This window comes from Monodelphis domestica, chromosome 8 (genome assembly GCF_027887165.1).
Source record: "Monodelphis domestica isolate mMonDom1 chromosome 8, mMonDom1.pri, whole genome shotgun sequence".
NCBI lineage: Eukaryota > Metazoa > Chordata > Mammalia > Didelphimorphia > Didelphidae > Monodelphis > Monodelphis domestica.
Window position 1 is genome coordinate 235,353,148 of NC_077234.1, and position 18,230 is coordinate 235,371,377.

The 18,230-nt window shown below is 35.6% G+C and overlaps 2 protein-coding genes across 7 annotated transcripts in view; one reads left to right on the top strand and one right to left on the bottom strand.

Moving 5' to 3' along the window:
- The window catches only part of FANCB (FA complementation group B), a 33,321-nt gene extending 19,570 nt beyond the window's left edge, over positions 1–13,751 (bottom strand). For 2 of the 4 annotated variants that reach the window (XR_001624058.2, XR_001624059.2), the window contains exons 1-4: positions 13,446–13,751; positions 5,526–6,546; positions 2,961–3,113; positions 2,260–2,355 (exon numbers count right to left, since the gene is read on the bottom strand). Coding sequence is in view for 2 of the 4 variants with exons in the window: in XM_056808418.1 (XP_056664396.1) it covers positions 2,260–2,355; positions 2,961–3,113; positions 5,526–6,458 (1,182 nt within the window). In the remaining 2 variants the exon portion in view is untranslated. The remainder of the gene's footprint in view (positions 1–2,259; positions 2,356–2,960; positions 3,114–5,525; positions 6,547–13,445) is intronic. The other 2 variants (XM_056808418.1, XM_007500904.3) reach the window with 2 other exon arrangements.
- Positions 13,718–18,230, top strand: part of MOSPD2 (motile sperm domain containing 2) — a 46,070-nt gene continuing 41,557 nt past the window's right edge. The window contains exons 1-2 of one of the 3 annotated variants that reach the window (XM_056808419.1): positions 13,718–14,049; positions 14,266–14,335. In XM_056808419.1, coding sequence (XP_056664397.1) covers positions 14,041–14,049; positions 14,266–14,335 — 79 coding nt within the window. In that variant the 5' untranslated portion in view covers positions 13,718–14,040. Of the gene's footprint in view, positions 14,050–14,124; positions 14,144–14,265; positions 14,336–18,230 lie in introns of those variants that run through there. The other 2 variants (XM_007500903.3, XM_056808420.1) reach the window with 2 other exon arrangements.

Consider the following 18,230-nt stretch of genomic DNA (forward strand, 5'->3'; position numbering starts at 1 on the left):
ATATGTCCCTTTTCCTCTATTTCCACTATTACTATCCAATTTCAGGACCCCATTATTCTCACCTGGTTACTGTCAATAGTTCCCCACATGGTCTTCTTCCTGTCTTTCCCCATTCCAAGCCACCTTACACACCATTGGTTAATTTTCCTAAACTATAGCTTTTATCCTGTCACTATCCTGCTCAAAATCATTAAATAGTTTCCATTGTCTATTAGCAAAATCCAAATTTCTTAACATGACATTCAAGGCCTCCTTGATCTTTTCCAGTTTATCATTCCAACCTTATTTTCCATCATAATTTCTCTTCCCAGACCCTTTGTTTCCACCTAATTGAACTGCTTGCCAATATGCCACAGCTTATTTCTTTTCCTCAATTATTAAGTCACCTATTAAAATACCATTTCAACACCCAGGTTAAGAAACCTCTTTTACCTGGCAGATAGGAGGCTCAGTGGATAGAGAGCAGGGTTCAAATCTAGGCCTCATACTTCCTACCTGTGTGACCCTGAGCATGCCACAACTCCAATTGCCTACTCCTTACCACTCTTCTGCCTTCGAAACAATAATTCTGGATTTAAGACAGGAGGTAAGGGTTTAAAAATAAAAAAATTAAAAAGAAAGGGGAGAGAAGAAGAGGGAGAGAGGATTACAATAATATGTACAGCTCAAAAGAAAATAATAAAGAATCCAAAATTTACAAAAAAATTCTGCATTTTGATTTGGAAACAGGAATATTAGATGTTCTAGGAATTTATAATTATTTCAAACAAAAAAATGGAGCGATAATGTAAGAAACCAATTCAAAGAGTACTAAAAATCAGCTTTATCATCTTGTCATACTAAAAATCTTCAATGATGTTTTGACATGAAGACAGCACCATTTCAAACTGATGTAGTTCAGTGTTTGAATCATAAAGTCTTGGAGATCATAGGTATTTTGCTTATAATAAAAGCTGACATTTACATATTTCTTTAGTCTAAAGAGCTTTTAATATTAATTATCTCATCTGAGTCTCTAAAGGTTACTTGACTTGCTCAAGGTCATACAATAGTCAAAGCAGATAGCATTTGAATGCTAGTTCTCTGACTGCAAAACTAGTAAAATGATAGGATAAAGTCTATTTTTTTATGCAGTTCCTTTCATAGGTGAGATAGTATAGATCAGTGATGGTGAACCTTTTAGAAATGGAGTGCCAGTCCCCCCCCCCCCACATGCTATAGCCTACCCCTCCCCCTAGTTCTGGACCTGCCCCAACTTCCCCCTTATCTTACAGGGAGAAAGAACTCCCTTTGGGCTGCTGAGCAGAGGGTGGGTGAAATGAGAAATGTCCTCAGCAAGTGTAGAAAACATGAGGGGAGTAGCCTGAGGGCTCTGTCACCAGTGAGCTGCCCATCTTATCAACCCTATGTGCTCCCATTGACCTGCAAAGAATGTCCTCAGGCACAGTGGAGAGGGAAAAGGGAGCACCTTGGCCTGAGTCCCTCTGCCTTTCTAGTAACTAGAACTCTTTTGGTGGGGAGGAAGGAGGGGAGGGTCAGTGCACATGCCCAGAGACCTCTGTGGTGTTATAGCCCAATATCCTTGAGAGACTATTGAGAAGCTACATTTCTAAAGGGAGGGGCAAACTTTATTTAGTCAAATAAAAAGCATTTATTAAGTGTCAGACCCTGTGCTAAGTGCTTTGAATATTAAAGTAAAAAAGAGTCCCTGTCCTCAAAGAGCATTCTAATCTGCTTTGTATATATAACACCATACCACAAGAGCACTAAAATATTAGATATGATTAAATGTTGGAAGCTGATGTACATAAAGCATTAGACAAAGATGAAAAGGGTACCATAAAAAGCCAGTTAAGAAATGCAACCTCATTATTTTAAAAGTTAGAACCTGGAACTGAAGATCAGGAAGGTAAAGTGACTTGCCAATGATTATGACATTTCTTCTGAGGACCTGCATTAAAGTTAGGAAGATATTGATTCAAATCTTGACTCTGACACATACTGACTTTCTCCAGGGGCAAGTCATTCAACCCTGTCAGTGTTCCAGGCAATTCTCTAAGACTCTAGGTCATTGAGGAGCTGATGAAGGATGATTTCATCAGAAGGGAAGATTTTCATGCTTAGCTTCCATATACCCTGAAGGTACTAGTCTTCTCCTGCCCAACTCTCTCCTTTATCTTTGCTGTAACTCTATATACTCTTATACTCTAAGAGACAGACACACAAGAGAATACAAGAAAAGGAAGCTTAAAGACTAACTTGTAATCTTCTTTCCAAAGCCTGGACGGTAAGAAAATAATTCTCTTGCAATTCTCTTTCAGATAAGTCATTCTCCATGGGATCAAAAGCATCATTCTAAAAAAGATATAGTAAAACTTTAAGAATTTCATTATTGCATATATTTTGCTAGTACAAAAAGCTTTAAATAGATTTATTAACTTGGTTTTCAGAATTCTGTGAAGTCAATTTTCCAATTATTACTATACCCAGTTTATGGATGAGGAAACAATGGAAAAAATTTTAATGTTATTATACAGACCAATCTGAAGGGTAACCTTACAATTTCTTGACCATTTTTTGGTCACCAGAAAATAAGCACTATGATTAATACTTGTAACATAACATAATCATGAGCCTTTATAATAATTTTTAAAATTATCAATAAGGTAGCAAAATGTTATTATTTCTAAGCCAAAGAAATAGAAATACCTATATAATTGCATCATTAGCTTTGCTAATGAGTAAATTTTACTGTTATTTTGGCAACCATCATAGTTCCCTTATTTCATAAGGTTTCATTTTTATACTGTATCATGAGAGTCAATCAGGGGCATGAAATAAAATATTTAAATATTCTAAAGCTTTTATTTCTCTCACTATTAAATCACCACCACTTTTAAACATGAATAGAAAGAATATGATCATAAAAAAGTTTTCAAACCTCAATAAACAGAACTTACTGAATAGTTCACATTCCCAAGATCTGTTATCTTGAATGAAGTCAGACAATTTGTACTGAATGTATCCTTAAAAACTAGCAACAGTTGTTCGGTTCCAATGCCAAGAAAGTCATCTACGAGGACTGATTGAACTTTTTGCCACTTGAATGCAACCTGCAAGAAGAATTTAGTGAGATAAAGTAAAAGAAAGAAAAGACAGAGAACCTAATAGTGCCCAAAGCTAATGGGGGCTTTAGGCTATATTAATAGAATCATAGTGTCCAGAATGGAGTTGATAATTTCATATAGACCAAATGCCATTACCAATAAAATGTAGTTTTTACATTTCTGGAACTCTCTTTTTATGACCAATGCTGACAAACTAGAGTTCACCTAAAGGAAACCAGGATGGTAAGGAAAATCAAAAGCATGTCATATGAAAACTAGTTAAGGGATTTTTAGCTTGGAGAATATAAGACTTGTCAAAGGCAGTGTGGAAAAGGTATAAAAACCTCCTCAAATATTTGAAAGGCTGTCATGAAAAAGGATTATATGTAAGGATTATATGTTTTTTCTTAGTCCTAGAAAATGGAACTAGGAGTAATGGGTAGATGTTTCACAGAGACAGATTTCAGCTCCATCTGAAAATAAAATCCTTATTGATTAGGGCTGTGTAAAAGGCTGCCTGAGTCTCAAGATGGTGAAGTCTCTTCTCCTAGAGTTCTTTAAAGAGAGGCTGTCAGGGATACTGAAGAGGATATTCATGTTTCAGTTAAAGGCTTGAACTAGATAATCTCACAATTTTTTCCAACTAAAACATACAAAATTTAGGGATGTTAGCACTGTAATTTCATTCAGATTTTACTTGCTACTCTTAACTAATCCACTAAATATAACAATTAAAATATAATAGACTGGATCTAAAAAATAGACAATCCACATTTTATATAACCAAATACAGACAACTATCATGGCTTTGCACTTAGTAAATTATTAGTAGTTTATATTCATTTACCTCTGTATTAAAGTATGGACTACAAGGAAATTTAGTTTCTTAAATTTAAAAATGAGATCCAATTATTGCTTACATTTAATATTTATTATTTATTATTTATTGTTAATAGTTATTTTTTTATGAACCAAATGCAAAACAAGAAATATTACACATCTACAATTAGTAATTACTAAATAACCAAATTTGTGCCATTTACGAGTTTGTTTAAAAAGTAAATTGATTGTGAATGTAGTTGGTGCTTTTAAAATTGCCTATAAAAGGATATTTAGCATCTTCAGAAATCACGAATTTGGTTCACACACCATTATCATAAAATTGTAAAGCTAGTTCCCATGCAGTAGAGTAAAAATTCTGGCGTCTTATCACCACTAGCAAACTTACTGATTCACATAAAAGTAGAAATTTGGAATTCTCCAACATATCAGTTGGTGATCTTCAATATCAAATTAGAAAGAACCTAGGAGATTTTGCTAGTCTACCATTCATTTTGTGGATAAGAAAACTTGAGTCCTAGGGAGCACAAATGACTTGTTCAGAGCCTGGTATCAAATCCATGCTGTGTAACTCCAAATTCAGCATTCTTTCCATAGCATCACATTGCCTGTATCAAAGTGTCAAACTGCTCTCAAACATTAAATGAATCATAAGATACAGAAGATAAGATTATGTTATGTTCTACATTTTGCTTTTTTGGGGGGGATGTAAGGAAGATGATGTATGTGGTATATCATTGCTTTTGGTATTTTGGTACATCTTTTCTATAGGAGAGAATTTGCTTTGTAAAATATAAATGCAAAATGTAAATGTAAAATAGTTTAATACTATACCACAAGAATATTTAAATATTGGGTATGCTTAAAAAAAAGGACACATATATTTAAGCATAAAGCAGGAGATACCCAAACACACAGTTCTATTTCTTGACATGTCTATACAGCTATTTAATTTCTGAGGACAATGACTATTTTTAGGAAATATTTAAGCCTTATGTAAAAAATAAGAATATGTTCAGATACAAATCTTAACCATCATTTCCCAAACAAAAGAAGATAATGCCAATGTTCCTAGCAACGTTTGTGAAAAATATTTAACACTAACCAATTGCCACCATAAATAACAGACGGAGCAATAAATTTCTTTAGCTTTCTATGAAGTGCCTTAATTCAGGGAGCACAATAAAATAAACACATAACTCCATGTAAGTTGAACATTTGATTTACTTTAGTTCTATAAGGTAGTTTCTATAATAAGTAAATCCATATAGTATTTTCTTATAAACAAGAAAAAAAAATCCACCTGGGTGTCATTTTATAAATACTAGTCTAAATTCAATGCCAACTATTCTTTTTTTAAAAAGGGCTTTGACATAAAACAAAAAGCAGCAGTAAAATAAATTATCTGGAAGCATTTAAATAAAGTAGACTAAACTGATGCCAGAGTTGTTCTCCTGGAGAGGCAAGCCCTTCATTGAAAAATACATCAAGATATATTCTATAGACAGAAGGAACATTTAAAAAAGAAATCTATCTCTAGGAACAAAATAATTGAAATTTTATGATAAGTTGTTATACCTGAAAACTCTTTTTCCCAATGGCACAAACATCACCGGACCTGCATGATACAATATAGAGTAAATCTCCTCCACCTGAAGCCATAACTTGTAATGCCCTGGGATGCTGAAATGGAAGCTGGCATAGATTTTTAGGGACACCATCTTGGAACCAAATAAGTTGATTCTTCTGAGTTAGTGCAAGCAGAGAAATTCTTAACACAGAATTCACTACTTTAATTGCACAAATATGTATATACGTCACCACACTGCCATAAGCATGAGGCAAAAACTGTGCACCATTTAATACTGTTTTATTTTCAATAGAATATGCATAAAATTCAGTACCCCAAATTGCATAATCTTCTTCTGAATACTTCTGACTACTTTCTCTCTTAGTGGCATGAGGTTCTCCTACACCAAATAAAACAGTTCCTAAATTTTCAATCACTCCTGCCCATTTGATAGAAGAAAATTTCACTGGAGCACTGACAATTGTGTCATTTTGTGAAGAAATAAAAAAGAAAGCTCCGATATGTCTCCACAAGATTGATGGACCATCAAGTATCTTTATGTCATCCTTCATCTCATAGTCTAATGTAAGATTCATTCGCTGTTCAAATTCATTAGAACTATGAAGCAGCAATAAAAAATATTTGAAAACACTTTTCTTTTTGTTTCTTCTTATCAAAACACAAGGGAGATTAATTCCTGTTCTGAAGTCTGCTGCATAGCTGCAACAAATCATTTCAAAACTTGAGAGTTCTCCATGAATGCTAAATAATCCAGTGGATTTCTGAATAAATGCTCTTGTGCTTCTATCAAATGTCATTCTTTTCACATGTAATTTGGATGCTTTTGCAGTCCCTTCTTCTGCCAAGTTTCCGTTTGACAGTTGAAAAATGAGGACTTCCCCATTGTAAGATAAAAGCTTCTCTTGGTCATCAGATGACATTGCTCTTCTACTTTTGTTTTGAACAATACGAAATCTTTATGTGAATTTGATTTTGTAGTGCAAACTGCCCCAAGAGGTTGATTTGAATCTATGGGGGAAAAAAAGATTGACATTAATTAGGCAAATTATTTTTAAACAGAATGTTAATGTATTGCTCATAGCAAGGTTAACATTTACCAGAAAAATATGCACCATAAAGTTGTTGATGTAGTTTTTAAATTTTTGATAAGAAGTGATTTGATCAGAAAATAAGTTAAAATATATGAGTATTTAAGTTTAAGAAAATAAAGTTTAGGTGAATTTCGACATCCTGGCATTAATTGGGGCTATAACTATTTCTATTCAGAGAAAGAGGAAAAAGAAAAATCAATGAAGGTTGGTGATTTAAATACCCAAAACGCTTTTGATCAAATCACTTATAATAGGCATAAAAGCAATCAGGTGCCTTTTAAAAATTAAGGTAGAACTATAAACACTTGGGTGAATGAAATTTCTTTAATTAGAAAATAATGCCTCTGGATTTGGGGGTTAATAAATGATTATTGGGGACACCTGGGTGGCTCAGTAGATTGAGTCAGGCCTAGAGTCAGGAGTTCCTAGGTTCAAATCTGGCCTCAGACACTTCCCAGCTGTGTGACCCTGGGCAAGTCACTTGATCCCCATTGCCCAGCCCTTACCACTCTTCTGCCTTGGAACCAATACATAGTATTGACTTCAAGACAGAAGGTAAGGGTTTTAAATGAATAAACAAATAAATAAATAAACGACTGGTTATTAGCAGATGGAGAAAAAAATCCTCTTAGAATTTGAATCTTTGGTCCACCTCTCTGAAATTACATTCTACGAAATGTTAATATGTCAGTCACAAAGAATAACCGTAAAGTAAAACATGTCTAATATAATGAGGCAGTCTATTTTCTCGTCCAGTACATGTAAGTATAAGGAGATATGGAAACAAATATAAACTAAGTCATTTGTGAAAATCAAGAGTTCTCTTTTCTTTTCTAGGACAGAAATCTATATTTACATTTTTCAGTGTTTTATCTGATCATTTTGTACAACCAAATGTACAACTGCTATAATTACTTGAATCTCAGGGTACCTGAAGAGATAAGACAAAGCAGGAAATTCAATTCTTTCCAAAGTACCTGATGATGGATGACTATGTAATAAAAAAAAAAATCCATTTCATTAATCTGGATCAATGTTCATTAAAATTTTTATTTGGCTAATTTCCCTAACCGGATCAAAATGGATGAGTAACTTCTAAAACATTTTTTCCTTTGTTAATTAAAAATTTATCAGCAATCAAAAGAGAAAAATATGTGTATAAGAATGATAAGCTGTAAGCTCCTCTGGAATTGGACTTCATCTTGTAGATATGTGCCATTTGTAAAAGCTAAAATCAAGTGGAAAGATGATTGATTCTCCTATTATCTAGTTTTAGGATTTTTTTTTACTCTCATTGTTTTTGGAGTTATGAAACAAAGTGCTTGGGTAATATTTATGAAATAGTTTTAGTTTCTTAAGATGTTATTTAAATCAAAGGCGTGGTTATTATTTAACAAATATAATCAACTTACAACTTTTTTCAAAGGACACAATAAAATATTCTGGTCATTCAAACAAGTCTATTGGAATTAGAAAAAAGGATTTTTGAATTCACTGCCTGTACCCTGTCAGTGCTTCTTGTATTTTACTGATTGCTTTGAAGTTTAATTCTTTTTTAAGTTCATATATTAATCTAAACAATATATTGTTACATTGTTTTTTATTTGTACTTTTCCCCTCTGACTGTATTGAAGAACATCATTGTGAAAAGCCTATAAACACCTTTTTCACTAGCAAAATCATAACTCCTTAGGGATACTACATTTGTTAATTTATGCATCCAAGTCACATGTTGCCTAAACAGTCTTTTCTCCATTTTTGCCTTTGTTAAATTGTCACACAGATGATGATGGATGGGCTTCATAAAAAAAAAAAAGGTTACAACTTGTAAACAACTTTAGAGAATTTAATGAGCTAAGAATTTAAATTAATTTTAAGGGGTCTTCAGAAATGATTTTTACATAACTAGTAGATTCTGAATAGATGGTTTATATATCTATATATCTATATATACATACACACACACACACATAAAATAATGTATTAAAGGTAGAGAACTAAATAGAAGTTCCTGCCAAAAAGTTTACATATATATATATATATATATATATATATATATATATAAAGCATGAAGCAAAAAGTAGCTTCTGCATGCATATTTTAACTCTTAATCTACTTCCACCAGAACAATCTAGATTTCTTGGTTATGTTATAGACCCCAAAACTATTTTCATCAGCAGTATAGATTGTATTTTTTCTATGCTCTGCTGCCAGATTTTGAAAGTCTATTGACTTTGTTAAAAATATCTTTGCCAAGGTTAAAAGATTTGCTACACCTGTAAAATGTGACAAATATCTATCAGTTTTTGTTAAATGCCATACAGCAAGTGGCTATATATTGCAACTAATGTGAATCCTATCTGTTAGTGTGTTTGTTTGCTATCATAATTAACTAGGCTATTGTGAATTTTGGGAATTTTTGGTACTTTCTTTAAATGTGTATTATCAACTACACTACTATTTAATAAATCTGTTACTTTGTGAAAATAATTTGCACTCACAAAGTGGTTCATAGCCCAATTAAAAAAGGAAATGGATCTCAAGTCACTGATTGTAAGCTATATATTTTTGATTTTTAAAACTTTTTTATTATTGTTTCTCCTTGCATGTGAAATATAGTATGAGTTTTTTTTCTCCTTTTTGCATTTGAAGCACATGTCAACAGTGTTGAGATTTTCCTTTTAGCTTTTTTTGATTTTGCAGTACTATAAGTTTAAAATACAATTGTCCTAATATCAATGCATACCCAAAAAGCTTTAGATTATAAAAATGGTGCCACTGATTGTTTTAAAAAATTATGGGATTTTCCTTAATGATTCTGTTGATACCAGGAGAAGGGAATACAAAAAGGTCCACTGCATAGTGTCAAAGAAACAAAAAACTACCTGCACAGCGCCAATACAGCACAAGGTCAAAGAGATCAACCAATCCCAGTGGGATTGATGAAAATTTTGAGTCAAGACAAGAGGACTTAAACTTGTTTGGGGTTCAAGGTTGCGGCTGTTTGACATGTCAGAGGCAGGAGTTCCTTGAGCTCTATCAAGCACCTCACTTTGGCTGCCTTCCTGGCTCCCATAATCTAGTCTCTTTTCTATCTTTCAGAGTATGGCAAACTTTCTGTAGTCCTAACTACTGATTGGGGTAAGTGTATAATTGCTTAAATCACTTTAATTGGACCCCAATTCAAGGATCTGTTATAGGTTTGTTTTTCCTTTATTTATATTTTTTAGACATAAGACACTGCTATTTTTTATTTCATCCACAATTTCTTTTTTCTTTGGATTTTTTGATGTTTTTTATTTCTTTTGCCAATTGATTCATATACCTCATAACTCAGCCATGTATCCCTGAGTGATCCCTATTTGTCCCCATCCTCCTCAGGGAGGACTGTATTATTATCCTATAATGCAAAGTTTAAATTCTTTTGAGATTAATTTTAGAACAAGAGACTACCTCCCAGAATCCAGAAGGTAAGCCTTTTTGGTGAAGGCACCATGAAGATGCCTGCAGAGACCACAGATTCACCAGAAGATTCAGAGTGAACTTTGAGATATGGTGAATTGTGAACTTTGGTGGGGTTGAATGCATTTATTTTGAATGTATACTCTTATGCCAAAGGGGATTGCCCCCTAATTGGCTTTTTGTCAATGCGTCTAGCAATCATTGGTTTTGTTCCCTTTTCCTTTTATCCACAAATTATTACAATTTATAAGTTAGTTATGTTTCCATGATCCTTTTGGGGAGACTGGTCTCCCAAGAGGATCACAGGGGGTCTTATATAGTTGGAAAATCTTGAACCCCAAGACTACATTCCCCAGAATTCTTTTTCATTACCCAGCATCCCTTTCTCTGCCTCCTCACATTTGCATTTTTATGTTATTGGTTATAACTTTCTGGGCCTCAACCCTTTGTCTCTTTTTTCTCAAGATTGAGGTCAAGTAAGGTAGGTTTTTACTCTAGCTTTTTATTTCAAGTTGTTATTAATAAATTTAAAAAATATAATACTTAAGTTATTATATATTAATTTTAATTTTCACAGTATAAACATTAAACACTGTTTTAAGCAGTTTCCTACTTTTTAAGGCATGTTAAGAAGAAAGCTGCTCTTTCAGCCAAGAATAACAGTTCCAGTTAAGCTTCTGAAACAGATTGGCTGTGATCCAGGCAGATGATTAAGTTTTTCAGTATTCTAAGACAACTTTTTAGGACGGTTAGTCACCAGTCTATCTGCATTGGAAGAGGGAATTTCCGCATAGGGAGCCTCTTAAAACAATGAAATCACAGGTCAGATCAGTAATAATAACAACATAATGATAATGTACAATCAACAATGGAAAAAACTAAGAAAAAGATTTGCTTATATTTTTTTATACTAAATGTAAATGTTTAAATCTTTACATACAAATACATGCATACTTTCTTTTGATCTCAACAACTCTGGGAGGCAGATACCTAAGATTCCAGAAAGGTTAAGTGACATGACTAGGCATCTGGATGGTAAATAACAAAATTGAAAAAAATAATAATATAGCTCATTAGATTCCAAATCCAATGTTTATTCCACTATATAACAGTTGCAAAAGGCCATACATCTGCATAGAGCTTTATAGTTAACACCAACATACATTCAAGATCCTCTTAAAGATGGTCTCAAAAATTAACATTTTGACATACTTCCCTTGCAGTAGAAAGGAGCCCAAGATGCACTTTTTTTTTTTTAAATGACTTCTGACAAAGGGATCTCTACTGGGATGTTTAAGTGGAAGAAAAAGCCATATAGAAATCTGGAAACATTTCCTATTTACTAGAATTTCATTACTTCTGTATAATATAAACTAAAATAGAGAAGTATCCAAGTATTTTGATTATGAAATGCACTTTAGATTTTCCCTTTAAAATCCTGTACAAGATTTATAGGTATGTCAAGTGTAATGCTAAAAACGCTTACCATTATACTTTAACCCACCATACCCATTATTTTATTTTAAAATCTTATTTTTTGTCTAATACAGAAGAGTGGCAAAGGCCAAATTGACTTGCCCAGAGCCATAAACTTAGGATGTTTCAGAGGTAAAATCTGAACCCAGCTCCTCTCTATTCTAGGTCTGGCACTGTATCTACTGTGCTACCTAGCTGCTGCCATATCCATTATTTTAAAAGGGATAAAAAAAAAAAGAACTGGGGATATCATCTATTTCTATGCCAATACATCTGATGTATTAATAATATTCAAATAGATGATGTACAAAAGATAAGAGACATTAAAAAAGAGAAAAATAAAAGTAATATTTAAATTTTGAAAACAAAATAAAAGGGATCCAGAAATATTATAATAAGACAGCTAAAACTTGAGAAGAGAGGCCAGAATTTCAAATGAGCCTCTAACATTCATTAATTGTGTAACCAGGTGCAAGTGACTTACCTTTTTTACTCTAGTTTCCTCATCTATGAAGCTACTTATGGTACCTGTTACATAGAATTGTTTTAAGGCCCTACTAAATTAATGTACATAAGAACCTTTAAAAGCATTTTATCTGAGCCTTATTATGAATAAGAAATTTTAAGTATGAAAAAATCTTTTACTGATGCATATAAAACACACAGGGTGTCCCAAAATTGTTGGTTCAGTTTTAAGTTGTTCTTCAGCCCTGTCCAACTTTCTTCATTGATACCATCTGGGATTGGTTTTCTTGGCAAAGATACTTAAGTAAACTCAGATCTTCCTGACTCCAGGGCCAGTACCGTATCCACTGCACCACTGCCCTTAGTTTTAAGTTAGGAAAACTCTAAGTTATACCTTTTAAATTAACAATTTCTTTACATTTAAAATATATTTAAGTTTTAAGTGCTTAGGCTTTGGGGCCAGCCAGTACGTTTATTTTCCTTTCTTTGATTTCTGAAGGGTTCTTTTAACAAATGCTCACTAACTAGAAAATCCTTAAAAAGCTTACTTTCCTCCAGTCAACTTGACATCTGAAGGCTCCAAGTCTCCCCTAATCCCCAGAGAATTCACCTAGAGCGAAGTCCCAGACTGGTCCATTTCAGACAGAACAATAAATCCTCAAGTCTCCTAAATCAAAAGTTAAGTACCCTTTTGTGTTAATTTTTCCCATGGTATCAAAGCCCTCTCCCAGGTAGCCAAGCCCTTGGCTGGACCCTTCCTTTTAGTATCCATTGTAAAGCATCAGTCCAGTTTCCCAAGTTCTATTGTTCTTGGGGAAACAATCTAGCATGGTGATCCTCTCAGAGATACTGTTGTCAGAGAGTGCCAGAGCCTTTGACTGTCTGGTTTTTAGGCGCTTGATACTGTTTAGGTGTCGAATATTGAACACTATCTCTTTTCTGATTAAAGACTTGTTTTTTCTGACTACTTTAGTAGTTCTGTGTTTTTCAAAGTTAACACTCCCAAAGAGATAAGCAATGAATTCTAATCCATATTTCATAGATAGGAAAACTGAGGCTAAGGGAGGCGAGGCAGCGCGTCCAAAGTTCCACGGAGCAGGTGAGCATCACATCTAAGACTAGAACTCAGGTCACCCACTTGCAAAGAAGCACGAGTTAAAGTCTGCCGCTGTGAATTGGAATAACTTTGACGTTCAGTCCAAGGATCTTATTAACTAACCTAAGTTTGACTCCCATTATCCATTCAACCAGACAATAGGTGCACAAGAGTGGCTTAGGACAGTGTTTGGAGGACGCGTTTTAGAGCTGACAACCTCCTGGCCCGAGAAGGGGAGGTTCCTAACTTCCCCTCCTACCTCCAACAGAGTGGGATCCGCGGCTGTTTTTTTTTTTCCCTTCATTCAAAACACCTACCTTTGGGATCCTGCTCTGCCAACTTCCACCTATACCCTCCGAAAGTCCCGCGTTCACAAGGCATCCTGGGAAAGGGTGGGAAGGGGGAAGACCTCCTAACCCGGAAATGAAGCTGGAACTACTGGGAGGAGTTCAGGAAGGGAGGTGGAGAAGGCGGAGGAGGATGGTGAGTTTGACTACAAACCCCAATAGCAAACAGTGCGAAGCAGGAGAGGGCGGGGCCAAAGTCCTGCGGGGGACGGGACCGGAGGCATGGCAGGGGTGGAGCCTACGCTCGGGGTTGGGTCTTGGCTTCTGGGGGAGGGATGCAGGAGGGCCGAGATTGAAGGAAACTCCTTCTGGTGCCTCCCCCAGGCCGAAGGCTGCAGCCTTGGGTTGGATGGCTTCTCTCCCCCCTCCCCGTCTCTCCTCCCTGTGGTGTCACGAGACCCGCCCGCCCCACTCCTCCCCTCCCTCCCCTCTGTTGCCTTCCTCCGCCTATTTCGCCTCCGCGGACCCTGGGCTGGTGATGTGAGAACGGGCGTCGGCGGTAGCGGCAACGGCGGCGGTGGCGGCGGCAGCGACAGCGACAGTGACAGTGACAGTAGTAGGGACCATGGCCCAGGTGAGCAGATGCTGGAGCCCGCGGGCCGGCGGATGCGCTCCGAGTTGGGCCGGGCCTCGATACCTCCCGAGGCCTAGGAGGCTCCGCAGGGGAGGTAGGGTAAAAAAGGAAGGAGACCCGGGTGCGGGAGGAGACTCCAGGGCCCGGGGAGACTCTTGGGGAGGAGGCCCAAGGGGCGTCAGACTGCTTCATTGCCCGCTCTGTGTTCTTTTACAGGTTCCTTCTCAGGAGAAATCTAAGCTTATCAGCGAGACCCGGAGGAGGTTTGAAACCGAATATTTGGCAGGTGGGTATAATGAAGGGATAGCACTGTCTCCTCAACTTTCCTCGGGGACTCGCCGGGTTCCCCCTGAAAACAGCACTAGCCCATGCGTTCGGGGCACTCCCTCCCCCCCACTCCCTTGGGTGTTGTTAATTTCACATCTTGTTTGATACAAGTCACCCTAGGAGAGAGAAGTAGGTGTGTCTGTTTTGTGCTGCTCAGTATGATCCTTGGATTTAAGAGGTTGGAAGAGACCTCAGGGTCCACATAGTCCAGAGGTTCTCTACCCTTTTTGTGTACCATGGACCTCATTGGAAGGCTAATGAAGCCTGTGGTCCCTTTGGCACTCTCATGAAGCCAGTGAACTCATTTGGCACAGTAATGGGCCCCCTTAGCTGTCCAGTGAAGCCCATGGACTCCTTTTCAGAATTATGAATTACTTTCAAATGCATAGGGATACAAAAAGAACAAATATATATATTTAAGTCAAGTTACATTTTTTAAAAATTAGTTTAGAAACTCCTGTTTTTCCCAATGAGGAAATCAAAGCCCAAAGGTTAAGCTTTGATATCAAATAGTAAATAATAAAGTCTGTGTTGGAGCTTCACTGTAAAGCCATTGCTAATTGGATTTGATTCTTCTGGGGTGCTCTTGAAGAGTTTAAATAGCCAAATGATGTTTTGTATTTGCTTTTTGGATGCTTTCAGCCTTCCCCTTGGGTCTGCTTGTTTGAAGTAAACAGGTTGTACTAGTGTTTCTCTCCTTAGAATACTTGACACTACTCTGCAGATGATTTCTGTGCTGATAATTTTATCAGTTTACAAGATCTGAATCAGTGGCATTACAAAATGGGCCACTAATTTATGCACTTTGGAAGGAAAACCTGTACTGCTCATAGTTCCTACCTTGTAGATGCTCTGTGAAGAATGCTTTTTGGGGTAGTTGTCATGGTAATGAGGTAGCTTGGCTTTCCATGTTACTTGTGTTGCCTACTTTTAAAAAGGATTGAGGTTATGTTTGTTTTGAGGTGTATTCCTCAATTAGTTCTGTACTGTATTTACAAGTGGTATCTATCTTATAGGCCGGACATTGTTTGAACTGCTAACTTTTAGCCGGTAGATCTTCCTATAGATATAACAATTTACCCCAGAAGCAATAAATAAGTATTTTTGCAGCAATTATCTTTTGGGACTGTGTGCTAAAAAAGGCCAAAAAAATCCTGCTCTCTAAGATTTCTCTTCTAATGGAAGAGACAATATGTAAATAGATAGTTAAATAACATATATGCTGAGTAAATGGGAAGTGATGGTCTCTTGTAGGTGAGATTTGAGCTAATATAAAGGAAGCCAGAAAACCCAAGAGATGGAGATGAGGAGGTAGGGTGTTGGAAGCATAGGGACAGCCAGTACAAAGGAGATGGAGCATATTATGTAAAGAACAGCAAGTACACCAGTGTAAGCTGGATCATAACGTACTTGGAGGAGTATAAAGTGTAAGAAGTCTGGAAAGGATGAGAAGGGGCCAGATTGAAAATGCCTTTAAATGCCAAAGGACTTGATATTTGATCCAGGAAGTATCTACCAGAGTTAATATATTGAGTATGGAAGTAACATACTTTAGGAAAATCCCTCTGGAAGCCTAATGGGAAATTGACTGGATTGGAGAGAGACTTCAGGCATGGAGACCCACCAGGAAGCTTTTGCAGTAGTACATGTGAGAGGATGATTGTGGTCGCTGTGAGTGAAGAGTATGTATGTTGTACAAGAGATGCTAAAAAGTTAAGAAAGATGCATAATCATTTGATGCTCTTTCTAAAATGGCTTTCACCTATATGTCAATAATAGTAAGTAGTATTTTGTAGATTTTTAAAGGAGCCTAGCACCTGATTTTATTAGTGTTCCACAGCTGAAATTGATAAATGATGCCCTAATGGATTTGGTATGCAGCCTAAATTGCTCCACAATCCAGTAACATAGACTTCTAGAAATTTGGAGAGAGAAACTTAATCCAATCCCATTTGAAAATGATTGACCAGGATGACCCTAAAGGTCCCTTCCAACCCTTTATGATTCTGTAACATAGGTTTCTGCAGATCATTATTTAGGCTTCCAGTAAGTTTCTTACTCCTTTTTCGACAGTATGTACAGGTAAAAATATTACTGTATCTATTATAGATTATTTCATTTCCTAAACTTTCATGACTAAAAAAGGATAGCCAAAAGAGGAACACTCAATAAAGTGTTTTGAATTTTACCTGCTAGGAAAAGATCCATCCTGAAGTTAACCATTTAGAAATTCCTAACTATTCTTAATAACTTGCTCTTCTTCCTTTGCCTTATTGCAATTCCCATTATAGTTTGTGATATGTTGTTGCCTGAGTAAAGTCTCTAAACAGAGGGGTAGATGGAAATGTCTTGAGTATCTGTTATAAGAATCAATAATAATGACAAACTCACAAGGTACTTATGGTCTTCGACCTAAAATTGGGATGTGTTCCAAATGTTTGTAAGTTGTTGTTTTTCATTAGGAACAATGGCTAGGTTTCTGACTTGTCCAAAGAAGCACATTTTTTCATAATTTTCTAAGTTACCTAGAATATTAATAGTCTTCTATTTATTTTTTAATAGGAAAGATAGATGGCATGTGTTGTAAGATAAAACTAAGTCAGACCAATCTGCTGGTTCAGGTTTGGTTTTGGAATGAAATGAGATATTCATAGATTAAGTAAACTTTCTTTTGTTAAGTGTTAGATAAACATAATAGGGAAAAGACAATGTACTGCCTTAGACAAGTGACTTATCTCCCTGGGCTTCAGTTTTAGAAGAGTTAGATTAAGTGTCCTCTGAGGTCTTTTCCATTCTAGCTCTATAATCCCAACTGGGATTTTCTTAACTCTGTTCCTTCTGCTTGCCCCTTACTTTTTTTTTTGTTTGTTTGTTTGGTTGGTTTTTGAAAGTCTATTCCTTTTTATTGTAAACACAAGCATCAATAAAAATGAATGATTCGCCATGCCAAGAACAGGTTAGATTATATATGAAATATGAACTTTTAAGTAAGCTCATTTTTTTTTCTTAAAATTCTGTAGTCTATATTAAATTTAATACAGTAACAAAGATACCCTGCTAGTCTGAATCACATTTTGAGCTTCTTGCTACCCTATTCCATACCCTTTTATTACTATTACATTATCCCTCTTTTTATTCCTATCTCTCTTCTACTTCTCTATATAAGCCCTTCTTTATGAAAATAATTGTAGTTAAAACAATTCAACAGATGGGCTCTGTTTGAAAATATATTCTCTCACTCTGAACACCTAGCATCTTTGTGTTTGGACTCCTTTGTTTCACTTGTTGCTTCTTTGTAGTAATCAGTGCATGAACTTCTTAGACCTTGAGTGGAATGTAAAAATCAAGGAGAGTATTACAATTGTGTTGTCACCTTTTCCTAATCATTTTCCAGGTGGTCATTGACTCCTGTTGAATTAGCCTTATTGATAGCATTACTCATTCTCTCTTGACATTTCATTTGATAGGTAGTATATGTTATTTTTGTTTTCTCTACATTTAAAATTTACTATCCATAATGAATTTTAGAGATAAGATCATTCAGATTTACTTAATAAAGAAAAATTCACTTAACAGCAACTTTTTGGGGAAAGTTTTCACATTTGTCACTTGTAGTTATTTTTAGTTTTATGCTAGAAAAACAACTGAGAATAGAGAATAGGAGAGAGTGTGAGTGTAAAGGAAAGGCATTATATTGTAATTGAAAAAAGTACTGAATCCAAAGTCAAGAGCTGCATAATACTTCTACTAGTTGTATAACCATGGACAAACCACTTAATTTAACTCTCAAGCTTGTTGTGAAGCTCAGATAAGAGGATATCCATAAAACATTTAACTAACACATAGCACTTTAG